This window comes from Limanda limanda, chromosome 13 (genome assembly GCF_963576545.1).
Source record: "Limanda limanda chromosome 13, fLimLim1.1, whole genome shotgun sequence".
Lineage (NCBI taxonomy): Eukaryota > Metazoa > Chordata > Actinopteri > Pleuronectiformes > Pleuronectidae > Limanda > Limanda limanda.
In genome coordinates this window covers 21,428,678-21,447,788 of record NC_083648.1, presented here as the reverse complement: position 1 = coordinate 21,447,788, position 19,111 = coordinate 21,428,678, and the positions used below count along the sequence as shown (strand labels likewise).

Sequence of the window (19,111 nt, the reverse complement as noted above, 5' to 3'; positions counted from 1 at the left end):
CTGCCTGCCTCTCTCCCTCTCTTTGCAAGCCAGAGAGAGAGAGGAGACAAGACAGATCAATGTTGAAATCTCAACTAAACCGCTCCAAAGAGGAGCTTGTGGGGCGGGAGGCGGCCTCTCCACCCGTCCATCCATCTCCCCGGCGCTCCTTCCATCCGTCCATCTCTTTCACGTCGTTAAGCGAGCAGACACAGGACCCTTCTGCCGTGCTCTAATAGGGCACCTTGTGATGTGACACAGATAACTGAGGAGGCCTGGGGAGAGTGACTTGAAACGCACACTTACACACACACACTCGGCTCAGAAGGTGGATTTTGTCTTGAAAGCTCCTCAATGGTTCTAACACACGTCGCTGAATCCTGCAGGCTCTCGGCAGGCTAGACGGATATAGAGATGTTGCAGGGGGGGTCTCCTCAGCTGGCGGTGAAGAGAGGGCCTCTCTCTCTCTGTGAAGTGCAACCATCCTTCCCTCTCTTTGAGACTGCGAGGAAGAAAGGCAGAGGGAAGGAGGCCCTTTAAAGGAAGAAGGGGAGGGTGGGAGGAAGGGGGAAAATCGAACAAGCTCAGGTTTATGATTCAACTCTGTGTGAGGGAAGACTTCTGTGTCTCGCACCAGCTTAGCCAGGTTGAAAGGAGCCACATAGCACAGACAGTGCTGCCTTCATCTGTCCAGTGGACTATCTGGGTCTCTGATGAGTGGGAAAGTAACTTGATTTTACTTTGTAACTTTGCAAGACACATTCAAAATGATTTAACACATAGAAAAATGTGGTTTATTATGCAAGGTTTTTTGTGTCATTTGTTATGTGCTATTTCGCACATTTCTGATGCTAGTGACAGGAGCCTGAAGTTTGTCACTGATGCAAAACAACACTTACATAAACTTAACAGAAGAAGTCTAATTACTCAAAAGCAAAATGTTGTCTTAACGAGCAGCGACAGAAAAACTGAGCCTTCACAAAACAGTCTAAAATGGGCTTAACCCTAAGAGAGAGACTGGGGCCTCTTTCATTCCCACTCTGCGCCCTGATCATCTGTTCAGGTATGAATTCCCACGCATGAGTTAATAATGCTTTACAGAGCGAAGCCAACCCTGGATCCTTCAGCCAGCTATAAGAAGTAGTCAGAATGCTTCTCAAGGTTGTCATGGCTGACTTGTAGAGACTCCAGTTGTCAAACATTTTGTACAAGTAATCAATAATTGAGCTTTTAGTTTTCTATCATCAGCATGTCTTGAATGTGCTCGGGTATATTTCAATATATTACATTTTTTGACTATATTTTAACTCTCTGTAATAATTCCTGTTCCAGCATCACCAAGCTTGAAAACACAAACTGCAATTGGAACAGAACAGTTTATCTGTTAGTGTAGCCCCAGAGACACAGATGGAAAGGCAGCCAAACAGATCCTGAGGTTTGATATAAGGCCGTCCTGAGAGACGGAAGAGAAGAAGAAGGAGAGGGGGATTACTGCAAGTTCAGATGGCCCAGAGGGAATGAAAAAGAGGAGAAATCTCTTCTTTGTAAATGCACTTCAAAGATGGCGGTCTCATCTCTTTGTGTCTGTGTCCCTTTCCCCATCTGCCTCTGACCTGTAAATGGCAGAAAGATAGTGCGATGACCTTTGACACCCCCTCCTCTCTGCTTCTTAGGGGGTCCTGATAATTGCTATGGTAACAGTACGTTGCCGAGGTCGGTCGATGGACTGATCTGAGCTCAGTCAGCCAGATGAGTCTTCTGATCGCCTCTGTCTCTTTACATCTGTACTTGTAGTGTTGTTGTGGGGACACATATTTAAAGACAATAAAATGTGATAGTTAGCAGTTTGGCGGACCTGGTTATGATAATGACAGACAGACTGAGGTGTGTGTGTGTGTGTGTCGATCCTGTCCTATCTAGCCGAAAAGAGGGGAAACAGTTCATCGAGCAGGAAAAGGAAAATAGAGAGAAAAATGGTGTGATAAAGGCTGGTGTAAAAGAAAGAAACTGTTTCAAGCAAGGGATGTGCCAAAAAGAGGGGAGACAATAAAAAGTGGAAATGTGAAGGAATAAAGGGTATGATACAAAACAGGAGGGAGAGTGAGGTGAAGAAAGGAGGAAGAGAGGTGAAGAAAAAAGGGAAAGGGGGGTTGTTGGTGCATAATGTGAGTGAAAGGCAGTTAGAGTGGGGCTGACCTTCCCCTAGCCAGATTAGATTGGCCTGCCAAGACTGCTTAGAGGGACAGGTAAAAGCACTGACAACACACACACAGAGCAAACAGGCCATGCACATGTATAATCACAGTGAGCACTCTACAGAGATATATACAGACATCAGGACATATGAAATCATTTTTGAAGTATAAGCTGTTTGCTACATCCAGAGCTTTAACTAAGATTATCATTAATTACTCCACTAATTATATATTTTTTTAGTTATTGATATTTTTAAACAGTGTTTCCTCGAGGATTTATCTAAACAGCAGTGTTGATGTCCTTATATAATAATCAATATTGGTAGAGGATGAGCAATCCACCAACATTGATATGATATGATATTTTATCACATGTTAGACCCAAAACCAAAGCTTGTGTTTGTTTGGGGGTGTTGACTCCCCATTGTATCAAACCAGCCCCAGGCTGCTGCAAACACAAGTTGTGGTGGTTATGTGTCATTGCGAGTATTTGGAGCTCAATGCCTGTTGAGGAAAAACTGATACAAGATGATATTACATTTTGAAAAAGGCGAAAAATTGCACTTTGTGTATTTTTATTGATTTGTATTTGACCAAAAGCCAAAGACAGACTGTTTTCAATCAAATCTGATTGTTACAAATATGTTTATTGGGAAACCAATCACATAACAGAGAAATTAACAGTCGACAGTTATGTTTCCTTTGTTTTTTACAGAAGGTGAAAAAGTAATCCCTGACAAAAAAGACTAATGCAATCAAATCTGATTAATCAAAGCATGACAAATTTGGGATATTTGGAACGGATAGGTTTCTCTCAAAAAAGCTGTAGGTTATTCGATTTATTACTGAGGTCTAATGTAGGTGCATTCATATGATTGGTAACCAATACAAGAACTAAAAGTGGTTCTTAAAAAATTTGCATCAAAACAATGTTTAAACGTTCCAAATAGGGAAGTGAACATGGTCTTTGCTGGTAAACAGCTGGGGAAAAACACCTCCACAAGTCCAGATGTTTCACCGTGTCAGCACTTTACTTGCATAATGTAACATATGCCTTCTGCCAATCTCTGAAAACCTACAGCTTCAGTAGCTGAACAGAGTCGGCAGGCAGCTAGATTTACACTGTGCGGCCATTGTTCCCATATGTTCCCTGCTGCCACCGAGACCAAATAAAAGTTAAAAGGTCCTTTTTATTTGATCACTAAAAACCATGGGCTTGTCGTAAAATGTCTCAGCATTGGTGGCGCATTTTATCACAGCAGCTTTCAGTCGTTCCGTGCTCCCATTCCTTCTTCTCCCTGCTCGTGTTTTATTCTTTCCCAGAGTTAGACTGGAATGATTAACAGAGTAAGGTAGGACGAGAAGCCGCAGAAGATGTTTAAATCCCAGGAGAGACTAGTTCTAGCAGCTGATTTGCACTTTGACTAAGACACTACAGAGACACAGCAGTGCACCGAGACCAACTGTTACAGGAAGTATCAGGACGCACTCACACTGGGACGGAGGGTTAAATAAGATGGCTGTCAACTCTGTCGAGCTTGTATCTGGACGCACGCACACACACACACACACACACACACGCACACACACACACGCATATCACAGTCGTCCAGCTGAAAGCCTGTAGAAATTGGGATAGGTGTAAATAAGATGGCTGTCAGGCCTGTCAGTGGCAGACACACTCAGACACCTTCACTGTCACATCTTAAGTAACACACACATACACACACACACTACCAAGTGCTTTAACCATCAGGGTGTAAGTGACACACACCTACACACCTACCTTGGCCTGGTAGACAGACATGGTGTAAGTGACAGGTAGACAGACTCTCACACTCAAGCTCGCACACACACCTTCAATGGTTTGGTGAGACGGGGCCTAAGTGACAGAGGGACAGACAGTCTCAAACAAACACTGAGGAGATGCCTCAAAGTGACGGACACACACACACACACACACACACACACACACACACACAGAGCCGGCGCTGTGGCTAAATGGAGCTGAACTCAGTGGTCAGGCATCGGTGAGGGTTTGTCTCGGCGTTCATCACTAGATTTATCTCTCTTCCTCTCTCTCTCTCTCTCTCTCCCCTGTCTGTCTGTCTCTCTCTCTGTTTCTCCCTCACCCCTCTCTCATAGATTGATGGGCACGGTGACAGTCTTCATCACTTCTCCCCGTGTCTGAAAGTTTTCTCTTTCTCTCACCAGATTTGTCAGTTTCTGGATTTTTAATTTGTTGTATTTAATTACATTTCCACCAAAAGCTTACGACAACGAAAATTTACCAAAGTTGCTATCCAGTTGTAGTAGATCATTTGTAGTGTCATTTTTATCACCTGTTGAGTAAAATCGTACTCTATTGGTTTTGAAAAACATATTAAAGTATGTGAATACTTTGAATGTGTGTCTATATTAAAGCCTTGGTCAGAGGCCAAGCTGCTGTTCAGTGTATATCTGACTGTCTAGTGTACACTAGGGCTGCCGCGATTCGTCGACGTCATCGATTACGTCCACGCTCAAAATGCGTCGACGCCAATAAAATGCGTCGACGCATTTTTTTTTTTTAAACCGCTGGGCACATGCCGCGGCTGGTGGAGCAGTCACCCCAGCGCCCTCCCCTCCAGGCAGCCGGAGGCTCGGTGTGCGGCCCGCCTCAAGTTTGTTTTGGGGGGGGGGGTCCTCGTCCACGGCGTCGCTGGTGCGGGGGCTTCCTTTCTCTCGGACCGCGGGCCGGTGTCCGTCGCAGGTGCGGAAGGCGACGGGCCCTGGACACGTGTCGGGTCCTACTCGCGTCACCTCAGCTACCGCGCCCGCGGGGGGAAGCCTCCGTTCGCGCGGGGGGGGGGGGGGGGGGCGCTAGACTGAGTCCAGAACATGTGGACATTCTTACATTACAACACACATGTTTAACTAACGTTTGAGTCGAATCTTGAGCTGGACACCATTGTTTCTTATACTTTAAACATGTTGCACTTTGTTTAATATGCAGACCTAACTTTTTTATTTTGATAAGGGGTTAAATAGAAACTTTGATATCTTTTTGAGTTGCACTGCTGACTCAACTTATAAGCCCTCTTTTTGATTTATTTTTATCACGTTGGAGTTGCTAGTTTAAACCTACAGTTTTGCACTTTAATATTTGAGCCTTTGTTTACATTTTGTTTTGTGCTGCATTATACGATGACATACAGTTTGTTGTCAAAATAAAATTAACTGAAATGGTCAATTTGATTTTTTTGGAGGAAAATTAATCGTTTCGATTAATCGAATAATCGATAAAATAGTCGACCGATTAATCGATAGAAAAATAGTCGTTAGTGGCAGCCCTAGTGTACACCATAGTCTGGCTTCACCCAATTTACTGAATCCTAGTCTTACTTTGTACTTCTTAAATGAAAGCAACGCTGACATTTTTTTTGTATCTTTTCCTCAGGAACAGGCTTTGCCACGTGTAACATTAAGGAAAGCACGGCGGACAGTGACGTCGACCTGGACGTGGACGGAGACGACACCTTGGAGTACGGCAAAGCTCAGTACACCGAGGCCGATATCATCCCCTGCTCTGGAGCCGGAGAGGACCAAGGAGAGGCCAGAGAGAGGGAGGCGCTACGAGGAGCTGTGCTCAAGTATGAAGACCGAATTACTATTAGACAAGCATAATACTAACCAAGCGTCCGTTAATTGAAAATCTGCAACTAAATCGATATTGCTAAGTCTGACAAGTTTTTAGAATTATTAGTAGTATTAGTAAAATTATTATTTTTGTTTAGGTAATTCATCTTTCAGTGTATAAAATGTCAAAAAAGAATGTCCATTTTATTCTCTGGGTCTAAAGTGACGTTTTTCACATGTCCTCTGTCGAGCCAACAGACCAAATCCATAAAAAACAAAAATTAAGAGTGCAACCATGGAAAAGGGAAAATAGTCATACCTGAGAGTACAGTAAATTTAGTATATTATTACTATATTTAGTATAGCATAGTCACAAAGTGGTTAAAGAAAGTACAATTGTTAAAATATGGCAATAACAAGTGAATGAAAACATTTGTAGTTTCTCTGTCCATAAGTTTACTGACTACGCATTCCAGTTGTATTTGTGTTGTGTTTTATTTATTTGTATGGCCTTGCTCTTACCGACGTGTCTCTGTTGCAGTGGTGGGATGCCTTCTAATAGAGTAACGACTGAGTTCTCCAAATGGGCCAGTGATGGTAAGCTTAGTCAACATCATTTAATCTAACCAACCCTTAATATGATAAATCAAATGCATTACTTTGACATTATTATTTTCTAAACTTTTACCAAAACCAGTAAGATTTGCTCCCTTTGTTTTGTGTTTGAAATCCATGGTCCCATTGTTGTTGTTTTTTCTGTACAGTTTATGTGTAACCCTCTCCTCCCTTTAAAAATAATAATGAATACGACTTTTAATATCAGAAGCCTTTATTAAAAGTCTTATTTAGAATATCATAGTGTTCACATATTTGCTAATCACGTTGCCTCTGTGTATTTTCTATAGAAATGCCTTCAACGAGCAATGGAGAGAGCAGCAAGATAGACCCCAGCACTCCTTCTTCCTCCTCCTCTTCCTCCTGTGCCCCACGCACCTGTAAAAACAGTGAGATCGAAAAGTAGGTTCCCAAAAAACACACATACACACAGTCACTGTTCAACTCCCTAGTGAGTTTTCTTACTTGTGGGAGAGTTGACTTGCAGACAGTCATAAATGAAACATTTTGTGTCGGTGTGTGTTTGGGGGGGACGTGGGTCTCTCCAAGTATTAATTATCTCTGTGGTCGTGTTTTCTTAGAGATTCTCAGAATCATTAATGCAGACACAAACAGATACTCTGCAAACACTCATGTCAGAAGATTGATTGAACATGACATGTGGTGTTTATACAGATTCAGTTTTTTGTTTGATTACGGCCTGAAGTTTGGAAGTCAGGTTTTGGGGGAAAGCTTCTTATTGACAAAGTCTCTAATGTTACATAAAATCATGATATCAAATTTCACATTTATTAGCTGAAAAAACACACACAATCCTATCCATTAGAACACATTGCATGTGGAAGGCCAGTGCTCTGTAATTTCCCTCATTTCCATCTCCTGATCCATATTCTGCAACAGGTAGACAATCTCTCACACACACACACACACACACAATCAATCCCCTGCATTGGTAATTGAGGTCAGCTCATTCTGAGAGCGAGGGAGAAACATCAGTGGGCAAGCAAGCAAAAATAAATTGTTTGATTGGTTGCTTTTGCATGTCTGGCATACTGTCCTATCCTTTGCTCGATGCTATTGAAGTGACTTGCACAGATACACTGAGGGGCAGCTGGGGTCAGGATTCTATCGTCTACTTGTTGCTTTCAGTCTCAACTCCTGTGTTAAAATGATTTTATTTGCCCCCCTGAATTTCCTCTTTAAAATATTTTACCCTTTCCCTCCTCAGTCATTTCCTAAGGCAATCAAAAGCATTGGACTCCTGAGCTGCAGGCCACACTACCTGCTGACTAGTTGAACAAGGACAAAAATGGCTTATCGGTGGTTTAAAGCACACGTACTGTTTGTAATTGTAACCTGCTCAGGTGTAGCTTTCCAGAACACATCTCCTTTCAGCACGAGATAAATGGTTCATTTAAGTGAATCAATCAGCCCCCAGTGGGCGTGTTTCACATATTAAATATCAGCAGAGGAGATAGTGGTGAATAAGCAGAGCAGCTTGAAGTGTATTGATCAGACACGGACCTGCAAGGCAAGAGCTGTGTGTGTGCGCGTGTGTGTGTGTGCACGCTGAGTGAGAGGATGCATTCGATCATTTGCAGTGTGATCCTCCTTGTTTTATTTTGCATGGGTGCATCAGTGTGCGTTTGCTGGAGAGCAAGAGAAGTAGAGTGGTCTGTGTGAGAGCCAGTGGTCAGGCAGGTGCTTACTGGTACTAGACTAAATCACTGACAGCTAGTTTGTCACTTAAAAAAAGAGAAGTGTCCTCATGCTTCACAATTAGAGACGCAGCCACATATTTAAACTGATTGTTAGCCAAGCTTTCTGAATGATGATGTCATCCATCTTTAAATACAGACCTTATTAATTAGATGTTGTATCAGCTAGATGGAACCGACCGTTATTGAATAGAGTTTCTTTGTCGATTTAAATTTCTGTTATGAGTCACATTTATTCAGTAAAAACAGGCCCTCAGTTGTGTTTTAGTTCCATAGCAATTTGGATGCAGATTTAAAATTTGGTTAATGAAAGAGAGAACTAGCATTGGTTCTTTGAATCCTCCAATATCCTGAGAGAAAATTTCAAAATGGGTATCAGAAGAAAAAGGTTTGCTCGGTTCTTCCACTACAGAAAGTAACTTGATTTTTGAATCCCATTTAAAATGTCAAATTTAAGATCCACCTGTGTAACAATAAGAACATTTATATAACACTGGGCCATGGCAGGAGGTGATGAAGGTCCAAATGCCTAACTATCAAGTCATCGTTTGGTAAATGTTTCATATGTTGGGACACACTTACTGTTAAGACTCAAGATGTCCAATAACCTAGGGACCACCAGAGAGAGGCCCCCTTTCCTTTCAGCACAGACCACCAACTGTTGACCAAAAGGTAAACAATATTTTCAGGGTTCCCTTCACTATTTAATACTGACTCCTCTAAAACCTGACTCCACTTCATGTCAGAGGTGGATGCCATCTTGGAACCGACTGATCAAATATCAGTGCTCTCAAACCACTCACTTGAGTTAGAGACATCTGTCCTTATGGAATGTTCCTGCCACAGGCCATAACTAACATCAAACTAATGTGGATAAGGGACTCATTTCTGGAAATAAGATCAATCTCTGAAGATCCCAATTAAATCTCTTGTACATCCTGTTGCTAAATGTCACGTTAAAAAAGTGCTATGAATATATTTCTCCTCAGAAAATCCGATCTCAGTACTTTGTCTGTGGCCTGGGTGCAGATGTTGGAACACAATGTTGTAGGTGAGGTCTTAGTGGCCACCCGGAGCAGAACAGGCCTTAATCTAAGTATCCATTTAAAAACGAGCCAACTAGATGCTGAATGATTGCATTGGAACAAGCAGTCAGCTGGCTGGAACAATTTCCTGCCTTACTCCTCTCCGCTCGCTATAAATGCCTGTATTTGTGGAGCTCCTGTGCCCCTCCGTCCCCAAATGAAAATGAGATTTGTCTCCTTTCGTTACATTGATACATAGTGTGTGTGTGTGTGTGTGTGCCTGTGTGTGTGTGGCTTTGCGCAGGGCAGCGTTAGTGAAATCTCTCTGTCTCTCTCTCTGCCTCTGATCCCAGATGGGTAATGATCTGGTCGCCTCCCGGGGTGTCCTCGTTCCCCTGCTCATTCCCCTTCAAGATAAATGAGCACACACACACACGCACAGACACACACACACGCTTACATATACACGCACAATGCCTGAGACGCTCTTTCCCCTCCAAGATAAATGGCCCTTCCAATGCCGCCAATGCGATTGCTGCCAAATTTGGTGCTCCAGCTGCAACAATGCGGAGAGATTTCCATGTGGTTTCTGCAAATAATTGAATCTGTCCTCAATTTGGAAGTGATGAAGCTAGATTTCTTATCCCCCGCCACACACACACACACACACACACACACACACACACACACACACACACACACTGCCCAGTCTCTGTCCCTTTCTTTTCCCTTTCTCCTTCTTCTCTTTACAGTTCTGTCTCTGAGCTGGATCTCTCTTTCATTCTCCCTTCTTTCTCTTTCCCGTTTCTCTTCTCTTCCACTTTTCCCCCAAAAAGTCCTTTCCCTTTTGCCATCTAAGACCTACACACACACACATGCACACATCGGTCTGAGGCAGGGGAAATCAATAGTGACTTAAATGTTTTATCATGGTGTGTCAGTGTAGTTAAGGCCGTGGTTAACAGGGTGCAGCAGAGAATGATGCTCTGAAGAGATATACCGCTGCTATTTTCACAGCACACACATTCGAGAATTTTTTTTTTCCTACCTGCCATATCAAATGTTTGCTGGTATATGGTGCCATAATTAAAAAAAAAAAAATGAATTGTAATGTTTTTCATTTGTTTGTTCCTGTGTTGAGTGGGAGTCTGAGTGAAGCTGGGATGTAGGGAGACAGTAGATTAAGACACGGGGCTGATTGAGATGGATGGTAGGGGACCTCAGCTACAAACGCACACACACACTAATGAAATGAGAAATAGCCCCACACATGTTGGGGACAGAACACTAAATAAAGGGGAGGCAGAGTGATCTATCTGTCTGTGTCTGGCTTTCCAGCTTCCTTTTCGCGGTGGGATGACTTCAGATCAAAACGTCCTGCAATTTCACTTTTCGTTCTCCCACAAACATGTACATAGCCTTTGAAAAAGCTCTGTGGGGCAGCAACTTTAGCTGCTTTCAGACGTGCACTGAACTCTGCAATTCCTCCGTATTCTCTCCCGAGGAGGTGCATGTGTAAGCGGAAATGTCAGAGTGAGACGCTCCGCAGTTTCTGTGGACTTTCTCCGCCCGACCTCCGAGTATGAAGTCCGTGGAAATCCAGGAGAATTCAATGTGTGAACACAGCAGGGGCTCCGATTTGATAAGCTAATCACACCTCCTGGGACCCATGTTCATTGAAACATACAGTCACGCTGGCAATTAGCCAATTAGCTATTTCAGTCTAGTTCTGACCCAGTAATATCTCGCACTTATTTTGCACGTTTTCTGGATCCCAGAGTGAGATACATTTCTGAAAAGGTTGCAAACCCCTGAGCCAGCCTAAATCAGAGATGCACACAAATAGCATAAAGGCCTTAAACTCAAGGATCTTTACTTGCGGTTCTTGCTGGTTTGGAGGCTGTTTATCTCTCTGTGTGTCACATTTAGCCCCAGAGAGTTGTCTTACTTTCCTTAGCCCTGCAAATTCATCCCGCTCTGCTTCTTACCTCCATTAAATCTTTGTTCCTCCTTCCCCTCCCCCTTCCCCTGTTGAGATAAATTACCACGTCGTTTTATTCCATTGGGCATTTATACAACTTTTTAAATGTGGTCTTCTATAAATTAGTCATACTCAATGAATATTTAACATAGAGATAGAAGGGATAGCGGAGGAGAGGAGTGTAGTGAGCCAAGCAAATTTATATTGATCTTTTTTTAAGAGTCATTTAGAGTAAAACTTTTTTTCTGTCTCCGTTCTTGCGGACAAGGAAGGAGAACCCATCGGAGGAGTTTTGTTGATTAAGCGACAGAGGGATTTATTGGAGCTGATAAAAGAACAAGAATGCATTCTTTGAGGGACAACCCCCAACCAGTCCCATCCAGGCCAGAGTCCACTGCTGCTTTATAAGCAACCAGGCTAATCAAGGCTAAATGGCTTTTTACAAGCTCAGGACTTATAAGAGGAGAGGGTAAAGCAGTTTATAGGGCATAGAGTGGCAAGTCAGGCTAGCAGTCCCAAATAGTATTTTATAGACACAGGATGGTGAGGGGGTTACAGGAGGAGCTAGAGATGGTCAATGTTTCTCTGAGACCTTGTGGAAGTAGCAGAACCTCCTGCTATATGTGGTGGGAGGGAGACCTGGTGCTGAGAGATGGAGTTCTTCAAGTTCCTTTGACAATCATTCAACCTGCCGAAGAAGCTGCTCTTTTGGTCCATGTATATAAAGATGGACGGCTTATCTGCTATTTCTCCCACTATCCAGATAGAAGTCAAAATATCCTGGATATGAACGCTGCCAATCTTGCGGAAATCACGTGATTTGGAGCCAGAGCTCAATGTGACGATCATTTGACCAATGTCCAATCCTAAAAGATGGAGAAGCTAGAACCAGAAAACGTCCGGTGTCTAATAATTGCAGCTCTTGTCAGCTGCTTATTAAATATCAGGACACTTAGGTCCTGGACCCTAAAATGTCCATTTTAAATAATTGATATTTCACAGCTAAACTGGTCGGGGTCCAGTTCAGAAGGCTGAATGAGGAACTTAAAATGTAAAGTTAGGGTTTCTGCCAGAAAGAAACAAAACGCAACAAAAATGTTCTGCTCAGCTGCATAATTCATGTCAGGTTGTTTGAAGACATCTGACGGCCGTGCAAACCTGTAATGTCTCATTTTAATTTCATCTTTATTCAGTACGACTGTTAATCATTTTAATGAGCTTGTTTAACAACAATGATCTAAGAAATACGCCTCGAAAATTTAGCAAAATATGAAGAGACAAAAACCTGCTTCTAAGGAGGAAATTGAGAGTCAAACCTTGTTTAATTTCCAGCTGTGGCCCTAGCTGTTTGAGGATGCAGCAAATGAAGCCATATCCATAGGACACACACGCACACACAGCCACTTATAATTCCCTTTTGCACTCATCCTCCCTTCCCGTTCTGTGCTTGTCCTTCCCCATCCAGATCAATACCATAGATCAGCCAGCTATCAGGCTGCAAAATGACCACATCACCATAAACACACACACACACACACACTCCTTTTAACACGCATACACACACACACACACAGCCACACTGCGTGAATCTTTCTAGAGAGCGAGTGGATGGCTATAATAAACACCGGCTGGCTCGTGCGGCCTCGTCTCCCCTCGCCAAATCATCATCATCAGCGCTGCGGTCTGTGCGTCGGCTGTATTGATTTACTTATGGCTGCTTCATATGCTATTGGACAGTGTTAAATGCTGTCGGACAGTGTTAAATGCACATTTTCTGCGATCATGCCACACATTAATCAGAGGCTGCTTGGATGCAGAAAGACAAGCGAGGAGAGCGGATGGAATGGAAAGAAGGAGTTAGAGAAGAGGGAGATGAAAAGATGGGATGTGAGGAGGAGAGGAAATAAAGAGGAAAGGATATACATTTTGAGGGATAGATAATCAGGGTTGATTTGAAAACATAACAGAGAGATGCAGAGGATGGAAGTGGAACGTGAGATCACAGAAAAAGACGAAAGGGCATTTAAGTTTAACGTCAGAACCAGGCGACAAATAGGGGAAGAAAAAAGGCGGAGTTCAAGGGTGGTGGGAGGGGGTGGAGTTGTAAATCTGTGGTAACATGGGGCCTTTGGGGATACAGCTGTGTTAAATAGGAGGAGGTCATACTATATTGTATATTGGAAACGGCGAGTAAAAGAAAGGATGGGAGACTTTAAAGGTAGCCTGTGAGGCTGTCTAGAGAGAGGAGGTAGAGACAGAGGAGTTCAGTATAGACGTGTCGCACTACACAGTAGACGCACAATCCAAACCCAACAGTCATCCTGTATTTTTGTGTCCGAACCCGCTCTGGTCGCAATGTTTTCTGTGATAACAGGAACATGCAGCATAATAAGAAGTTATTATTACGCAGGCGATATCGACACTCCTATGAACTGCTTGATAACACATGTCCTGGGAATGTGAATGGAATACTCTGTTAACAACTCAAGCTCAACCACTTTAAAGTCAATGACATGAGTTTGCTTCGTTGTAGTTTTTTGTAAAACAATGAGAGCGAGTGTAGATGCAGCCTGACTTGACCTTGTCTGGAGTTGCTGTTGTGGCATATGAAACAGTCTTTTAGTCTCGCACCTAAATTATCCTTTCTCTGTTTCTCTCGTCTCTTCCTCTTCTCCAGGGTAACGGAGGAGCAGTCCACGGCCACCACCATGGAGGCTCTGAAGGCTCGAATCCGAGAGCTGGAGAAGCAAATCCTGAGAGGAGACCGATACAAGTGTCTCATCTGCATGGTGAGCATCAGCACCTTCACATGAACCTCCTCCGTCTCTGCACATCAAACCTTCACAGAGGTGTTGTGCTTCTTGTCAGATGGCACAACATCTAGCATTTCGTAAAAACTTCCTGCTGTATTATAAATAAGTAGGTTGATAGTTTTGCCGGTCAGTGCGATTCGTAGCTGTTGTCACATTATCCCAGAGGAAAGCTTCCAAGGAGGATGTCTCTGTCCCCCTATTCTCCAATATAGCCAATTTCAACAGATGCTGTGTCCCAATTCAGTGGCTGACTCCTCCCCAAATATCAACCACTTATGTTCACATTCACTGTGTGTCTGTGAACCGAATATTAATATTCAGGTTTACTCATGTGTTATTTTTTTTGTGCCTTTTTTGAGGAATATTCACATGTGTAGATTGGCAACCCAACACCATTATGCCATGGGATGTCAGAAACTCTATGTATCTCACTGCAAGTTATGCGGGAGTTTAAAGGAATTTTCAGGCAGTCCTTGTGTCCATGTGGACACATTGTACTTTACATGTAGTTTATAAAAGTTCACCGATTTCAATTACACTTAACTTTATTTTTATAGCACACAATCACAATATACATGATCTCAAGGCACTTAACATAGTAAGGTCAAAACCAACGTGTCCATTAGGCAAAGAATATCTAATTTGGGGAGGAGATGCAGATCCACTCTCCCTCTGTGGGACACATCACTCTTCATTCTTCTTGTGCTGGCTGCAAGTTCTACAGAACTTTGCCCACTTTACTCACTTACTGTTCATCAAGCGAAAATCCATTGAGTTTTTGTTTTTTCGACTTTGACCAGATTTCAAATCTTGGTTGGTTGGTGTATCCTGTTGTCTGCTGGATACGTCTGCATGTCATTCCTTTAGTTTCTTGATGTGTTAGTAGCTTTTTCACTGTGTGGTTGCTGCTGGTGTTGTGTTACCGTTGTGGTTTTGTGGTGCTCTTGCTCTTGCATGGCTTTGAAAGTTGACAGGGTTGTCTGCTGGCAGAATGGTTTCCAGTGCTGATCACTTCACTCCAACATCTGAAAAGCTTCAGATGTAGAATGTGAATCTACCTTTATTTAAATAACACATTATCTCCATATCCATGCAGTGCAAGTAAAAGGTCAATTCTGCACCAACTCTGACACACAGCAGCTGGAATCATAAAATGGAGGAAGAAGCACAGCATTGTAAAGTGAAACAATGCTCCCGTGCCTCACAGCTGGTATAAGTGATTGATTGGACTCGCAGATCAATGATATGAGGCGCATGTCGTTCCTTGACAATATCAGGCAGAACAAGCGACATCGTCAATATCTGTGTTCATCAGATGTGTGACTGGACCTGCACCACCCCCTCCACATTAGGGCTTGCATTCCCCACTTTGTGTCAGGTACCCATCCTGTCATCCTTCAATTTTGTGGACAGTGCAGCGTCGGCATCTTGTGCTTCTGTGTGTGTGTGTGTTTGTGTGTGTCTGAGGGAAGTGGGTAATTACCGACGCCTGCGCTTCCTAAAGGTCGCCGGGTGCCCGAGGTGACACAGAGGGCAAGGCACGGCGATCGATCACTCACTGCGCCACAGACACCAGGCTCCTCTCTGCTCATCTGTCACTGTCCCACGTCTCCCACTCACACACTCGGGCACACGGAGAAACGCACACAAGACGTCCCATCCGTCTCTGTCTGTCTTTTAACCTGTCGCCGCACTCCGTCCCTGTCACCGTGCGTCCGATCTTAAAGTCATCCGATTACTCTCGCCAGCAAGTGTCAGAGAAGCCAGAGGTTTCTCGCTGTACCCTAAACACTTTGACCAGATTACACTGAGCGCCGCCGTCAAGTCTTTAACACGACCTGCCAGGCGGTTGTTATGGATCATAACTTGCAGATGCTCAGGTAGTTGAATGTGAGTGGGAAACAAGGGCTCTCCTGCAGGAGCTGAGTTGTTTCAAGTTGTCTGTTGTCCTCTCCTGCCCGTGGAGCGAGCTCAGTGCTGCGCTTCAGTCCAGTCAGTAGATGTCTACCCCCATCTACTGGTCATTTATAGAAGGAGCCGTCAAATTTGTCTTGTTTAGACGTGAGAAAGTAGTCACTAAATTAGAGGCACTATTTATATAACAGATTTCACATGACAAGCATAGACTCAATGTGCCTCAAGATAAAAGAAAAGATACACAACAAATACATGACATGAGGAAATGTGTAAAATATAGGGATATTTATATATATATTTAAGTAAATTGTAAAATGATTAAAATATAATTAAATAAACAATTTAATCAAAACAGATCAAAACAAATATGATATGAAATATAATAGTGAAAATGGAGAACAGTATAATATAAATATTCAAAAGGAAAGCAGCTAATTTATAAAATTCAGCAATAAATAAAATTGGTGTACTCTTTAACCACACCCTACCTTAGTTTGCTTTTAAAATAAGAAATTATTTATTGCAGACCTTAACACTATCAACACATAATATGATTTGTTATTTCAGTGACTGTCCAGGCATCAAAAATGGTGAATGACATTGAACAATACTATTTAATGTTCAGCTTTCCCCATAGAATGAATTCAATCCATAGTGGAAAGCAGGAGAAGCACATGGACGCACACAAAGATTTCTGAGTGACAGACACACAGACTTAAGAGTGAAAGATTAGTTCTCATGTGAGAGAGAACTGCATTACATGTCACTTTCATTTACACACAAACTGAGGTCTGCCTGGATGGATTTATGGACGAAAGCGCGAGCGTACACACGCTGCCAGTTGCGCTGCACGCAGCAATACAATGCAGCAACGGAGGAAAACACCAAGTTAGAGATCTCTTTTGTTATGTGTAAAAAGACTTTTGGTTCATCATGAAACTATAGTTGGACAAATTAGAATAGGGCTTGCCACCGCAGTGTAGACAATAAATGGGAAAATATGACTTTAAAGTAAACCATGATTCAAGGTATACTTTATAGGAAAGTTTTTCTTAATCAAAGTTCAACTGAATTTGCGGGTTTAGTGTAGCAGTATAATACAACTTACTACACAAGCTTCACAGAAAGAAAAGGTGTCACAACATTTCTAATAAAGGCTGCAATGGCAATTCCTGATGTACTTAATTCTTGGTTAGGTCCAAAAGAAAAAACTAACTCTAAGTTAGGCAGGTTAGCGTTTGTCGCAGTTAGGACATATGTGACATATGCTCCACCTACAACATGTACTTTAACCTACGCCTGGAAATCTATCAAGTGTGAGGTGTGTTGATGTGACGTTGCTACAGCTCGCCAAAGTACACGTGTATACATACTTCTGTCATATGAACATAATGTGTAGGTACTGTACGTCCGTGGGCTGAATCCTTGCAGTGGTTGCCTGGCTGTCACTGGTGCACGCTCTTATATCTGTGAGTGGTTCCGCGTGTTTTGTCCACACGCGTGTCCGTGTTGCACTGCGGTGTGTATGCGCGCATCAGTTCAATCCCGGCACTGTGATCGATTTCGCCACCTTTCGCCCCCCCCTCTCCTCTTCCCACACCCACTCCCCCCCCCTCCGCAGAGGAAGCCTGCCATCCAGTTAGGTGCAGAGATCAAGAGCCTAGGGGCGTGGCCAGGGCCCCGGCCACTGGCCAGTGGGGTCAGAGAGCGGCAGCCTAAGTCCCTCCCCCTCGGCCTGTACTGCCTGTACAGGGGCCTTGTGATTGGGGGCTACGGCAGCGGCATAAAGAGGCTCCTCCCACAGCCCCTACGGAGGGTAAGGCACTCCCTCCCCCACTTCCCTCTTCCTCCTCCCCCTCCTCCATCTCTCCGTTCTTTTCGAGAGGAAAAGAGAGGAGCGCCCATCAGGATGGGTTCAATCATGGTTTTGTCCCTCATCTTCTCCTCTGCTTGCTCCCCTCTGTTTCTGCTTGTTGCCTGCCCCATGTCGTATCCGTGTGTTTGACATGCAGGTTACCGGTTCATTGCCCCCCCCCCCCCCCCCATGCTGCCTTGCTCAGTGGTTCTGTGGCTGCTGGCTGTGTCGTTTGCTGGTTAGTGGTTTGATGGTGTTGGTTGGTCAGGAAATGTGCAGTGTTGTTCTGGTTGTTGCTCACTGGAATGTGTGTGTGTGTGTGTTTGTGTGTGAGTGCCCAGTGGATTTGGTTTAATCCTTTCTTTCTTTTTTCTGTTTTGTAGGACTCCTACACGATGCCGCTCACCTCCATCCAGTGCTGGCACGTCCATTGTGAAGAATGCTGGCTCAGGACTCTGGTATGCACTAACTCTCTCTCACACGGCACACACACACACACACACACCCCTAACACACACACACACACACCGGGCAGCTCCTCACGACCTGTAGTTATTGCAGCCTCATTTCATAGTCAGTGAGCTTCTGTGTTCATGTCCCAAAGGGAGGAACTAAAATGGAAATATTCCCCAAATGACCTGTTCTCTCACTGTGTGGGTACGCACACACACACGCAGGCACACATGCACACACACGCACGCACTGATCCAGGCAATGCAAACACTTCCAGTTCTCTGCCGGGGAAGCTTAGATGGAATGGTCCCCAAAAGGCTTGTTGAAATAAAGTGGTCAACTCAAACCTCCAATGAGTTCTACACAGTGCCTCAGGTCTCTCTCTCACACACACACACACACACACACACACACACACACACACACACACACACACACACACACACACACACACACACACACATACACACACACACACACACACACACCACAGTGGTCTTGTTGGTTATTATTTAGTCTAATACATTCAGTAGTGTGTAATTAGCTGGTGCTAATGTGGTAAATGGAGCACAGAGGAAAAGCGGTGTTCCTGCTGGAGGAGGATAAACAGACTCCTCAGTGGATTTCTCTCATTTCTTTACAGTTTCCTCCTCTATTTCTCTCCACCTTCTTTAATTCTGACTCATATCCAGTCTTAACTCAGTGCATTTGCTTTATCTCTCGTTCACCATCTCTTTCCCCCTTCATGCCTCCTCCTTCTCACTTGCACACTTCGTTGACTTTTGACGCACACAGGGCAAAATTATTAACAAGCCTTTCCCTTCCATTAGCTCCATTCAATGTTATACTTTCAATTAACTTTACACTCAAAGCATAATTATCGGCCCAAATACAAAGACAAGCGAAAGGGTTTGCGGATGAAGGATTAAAATACGTTGCAAT

General features: G+C 43.6%; 1 protein-coding gene across 2 annotated transcripts in view; it reads left to right on the top strand.

The window, feature by feature from the left end:
* The window catches only part of rnf220a (ring finger protein 220a), a 152,968-nt gene that overhangs the window by 128,230 nt on the left and 5,627 nt on the right, over positions 1-19,111 (top strand). For both annotated transcript variants that reach the window (XM_061083810.1, XM_061083809.1), the window contains exons 9-13: positions 5,614-5,806; positions 6,334-6,389; positions 6,698-6,809; positions 13,809-13,920; positions 18,100-18,174. In XM_061083810.1, the coding sequence (XP_060939793.1) occupies positions 5,614-5,806; positions 6,334-6,389; positions 6,698-6,809; positions 13,809-13,920; positions 18,100-18,174 (548 nt within the window). The remainder of the gene's footprint in view (positions 1-5,613; positions 5,807-6,333; positions 6,390-6,697; positions 6,810-13,808; positions 13,921-18,099; positions 18,175-19,111) is intronic.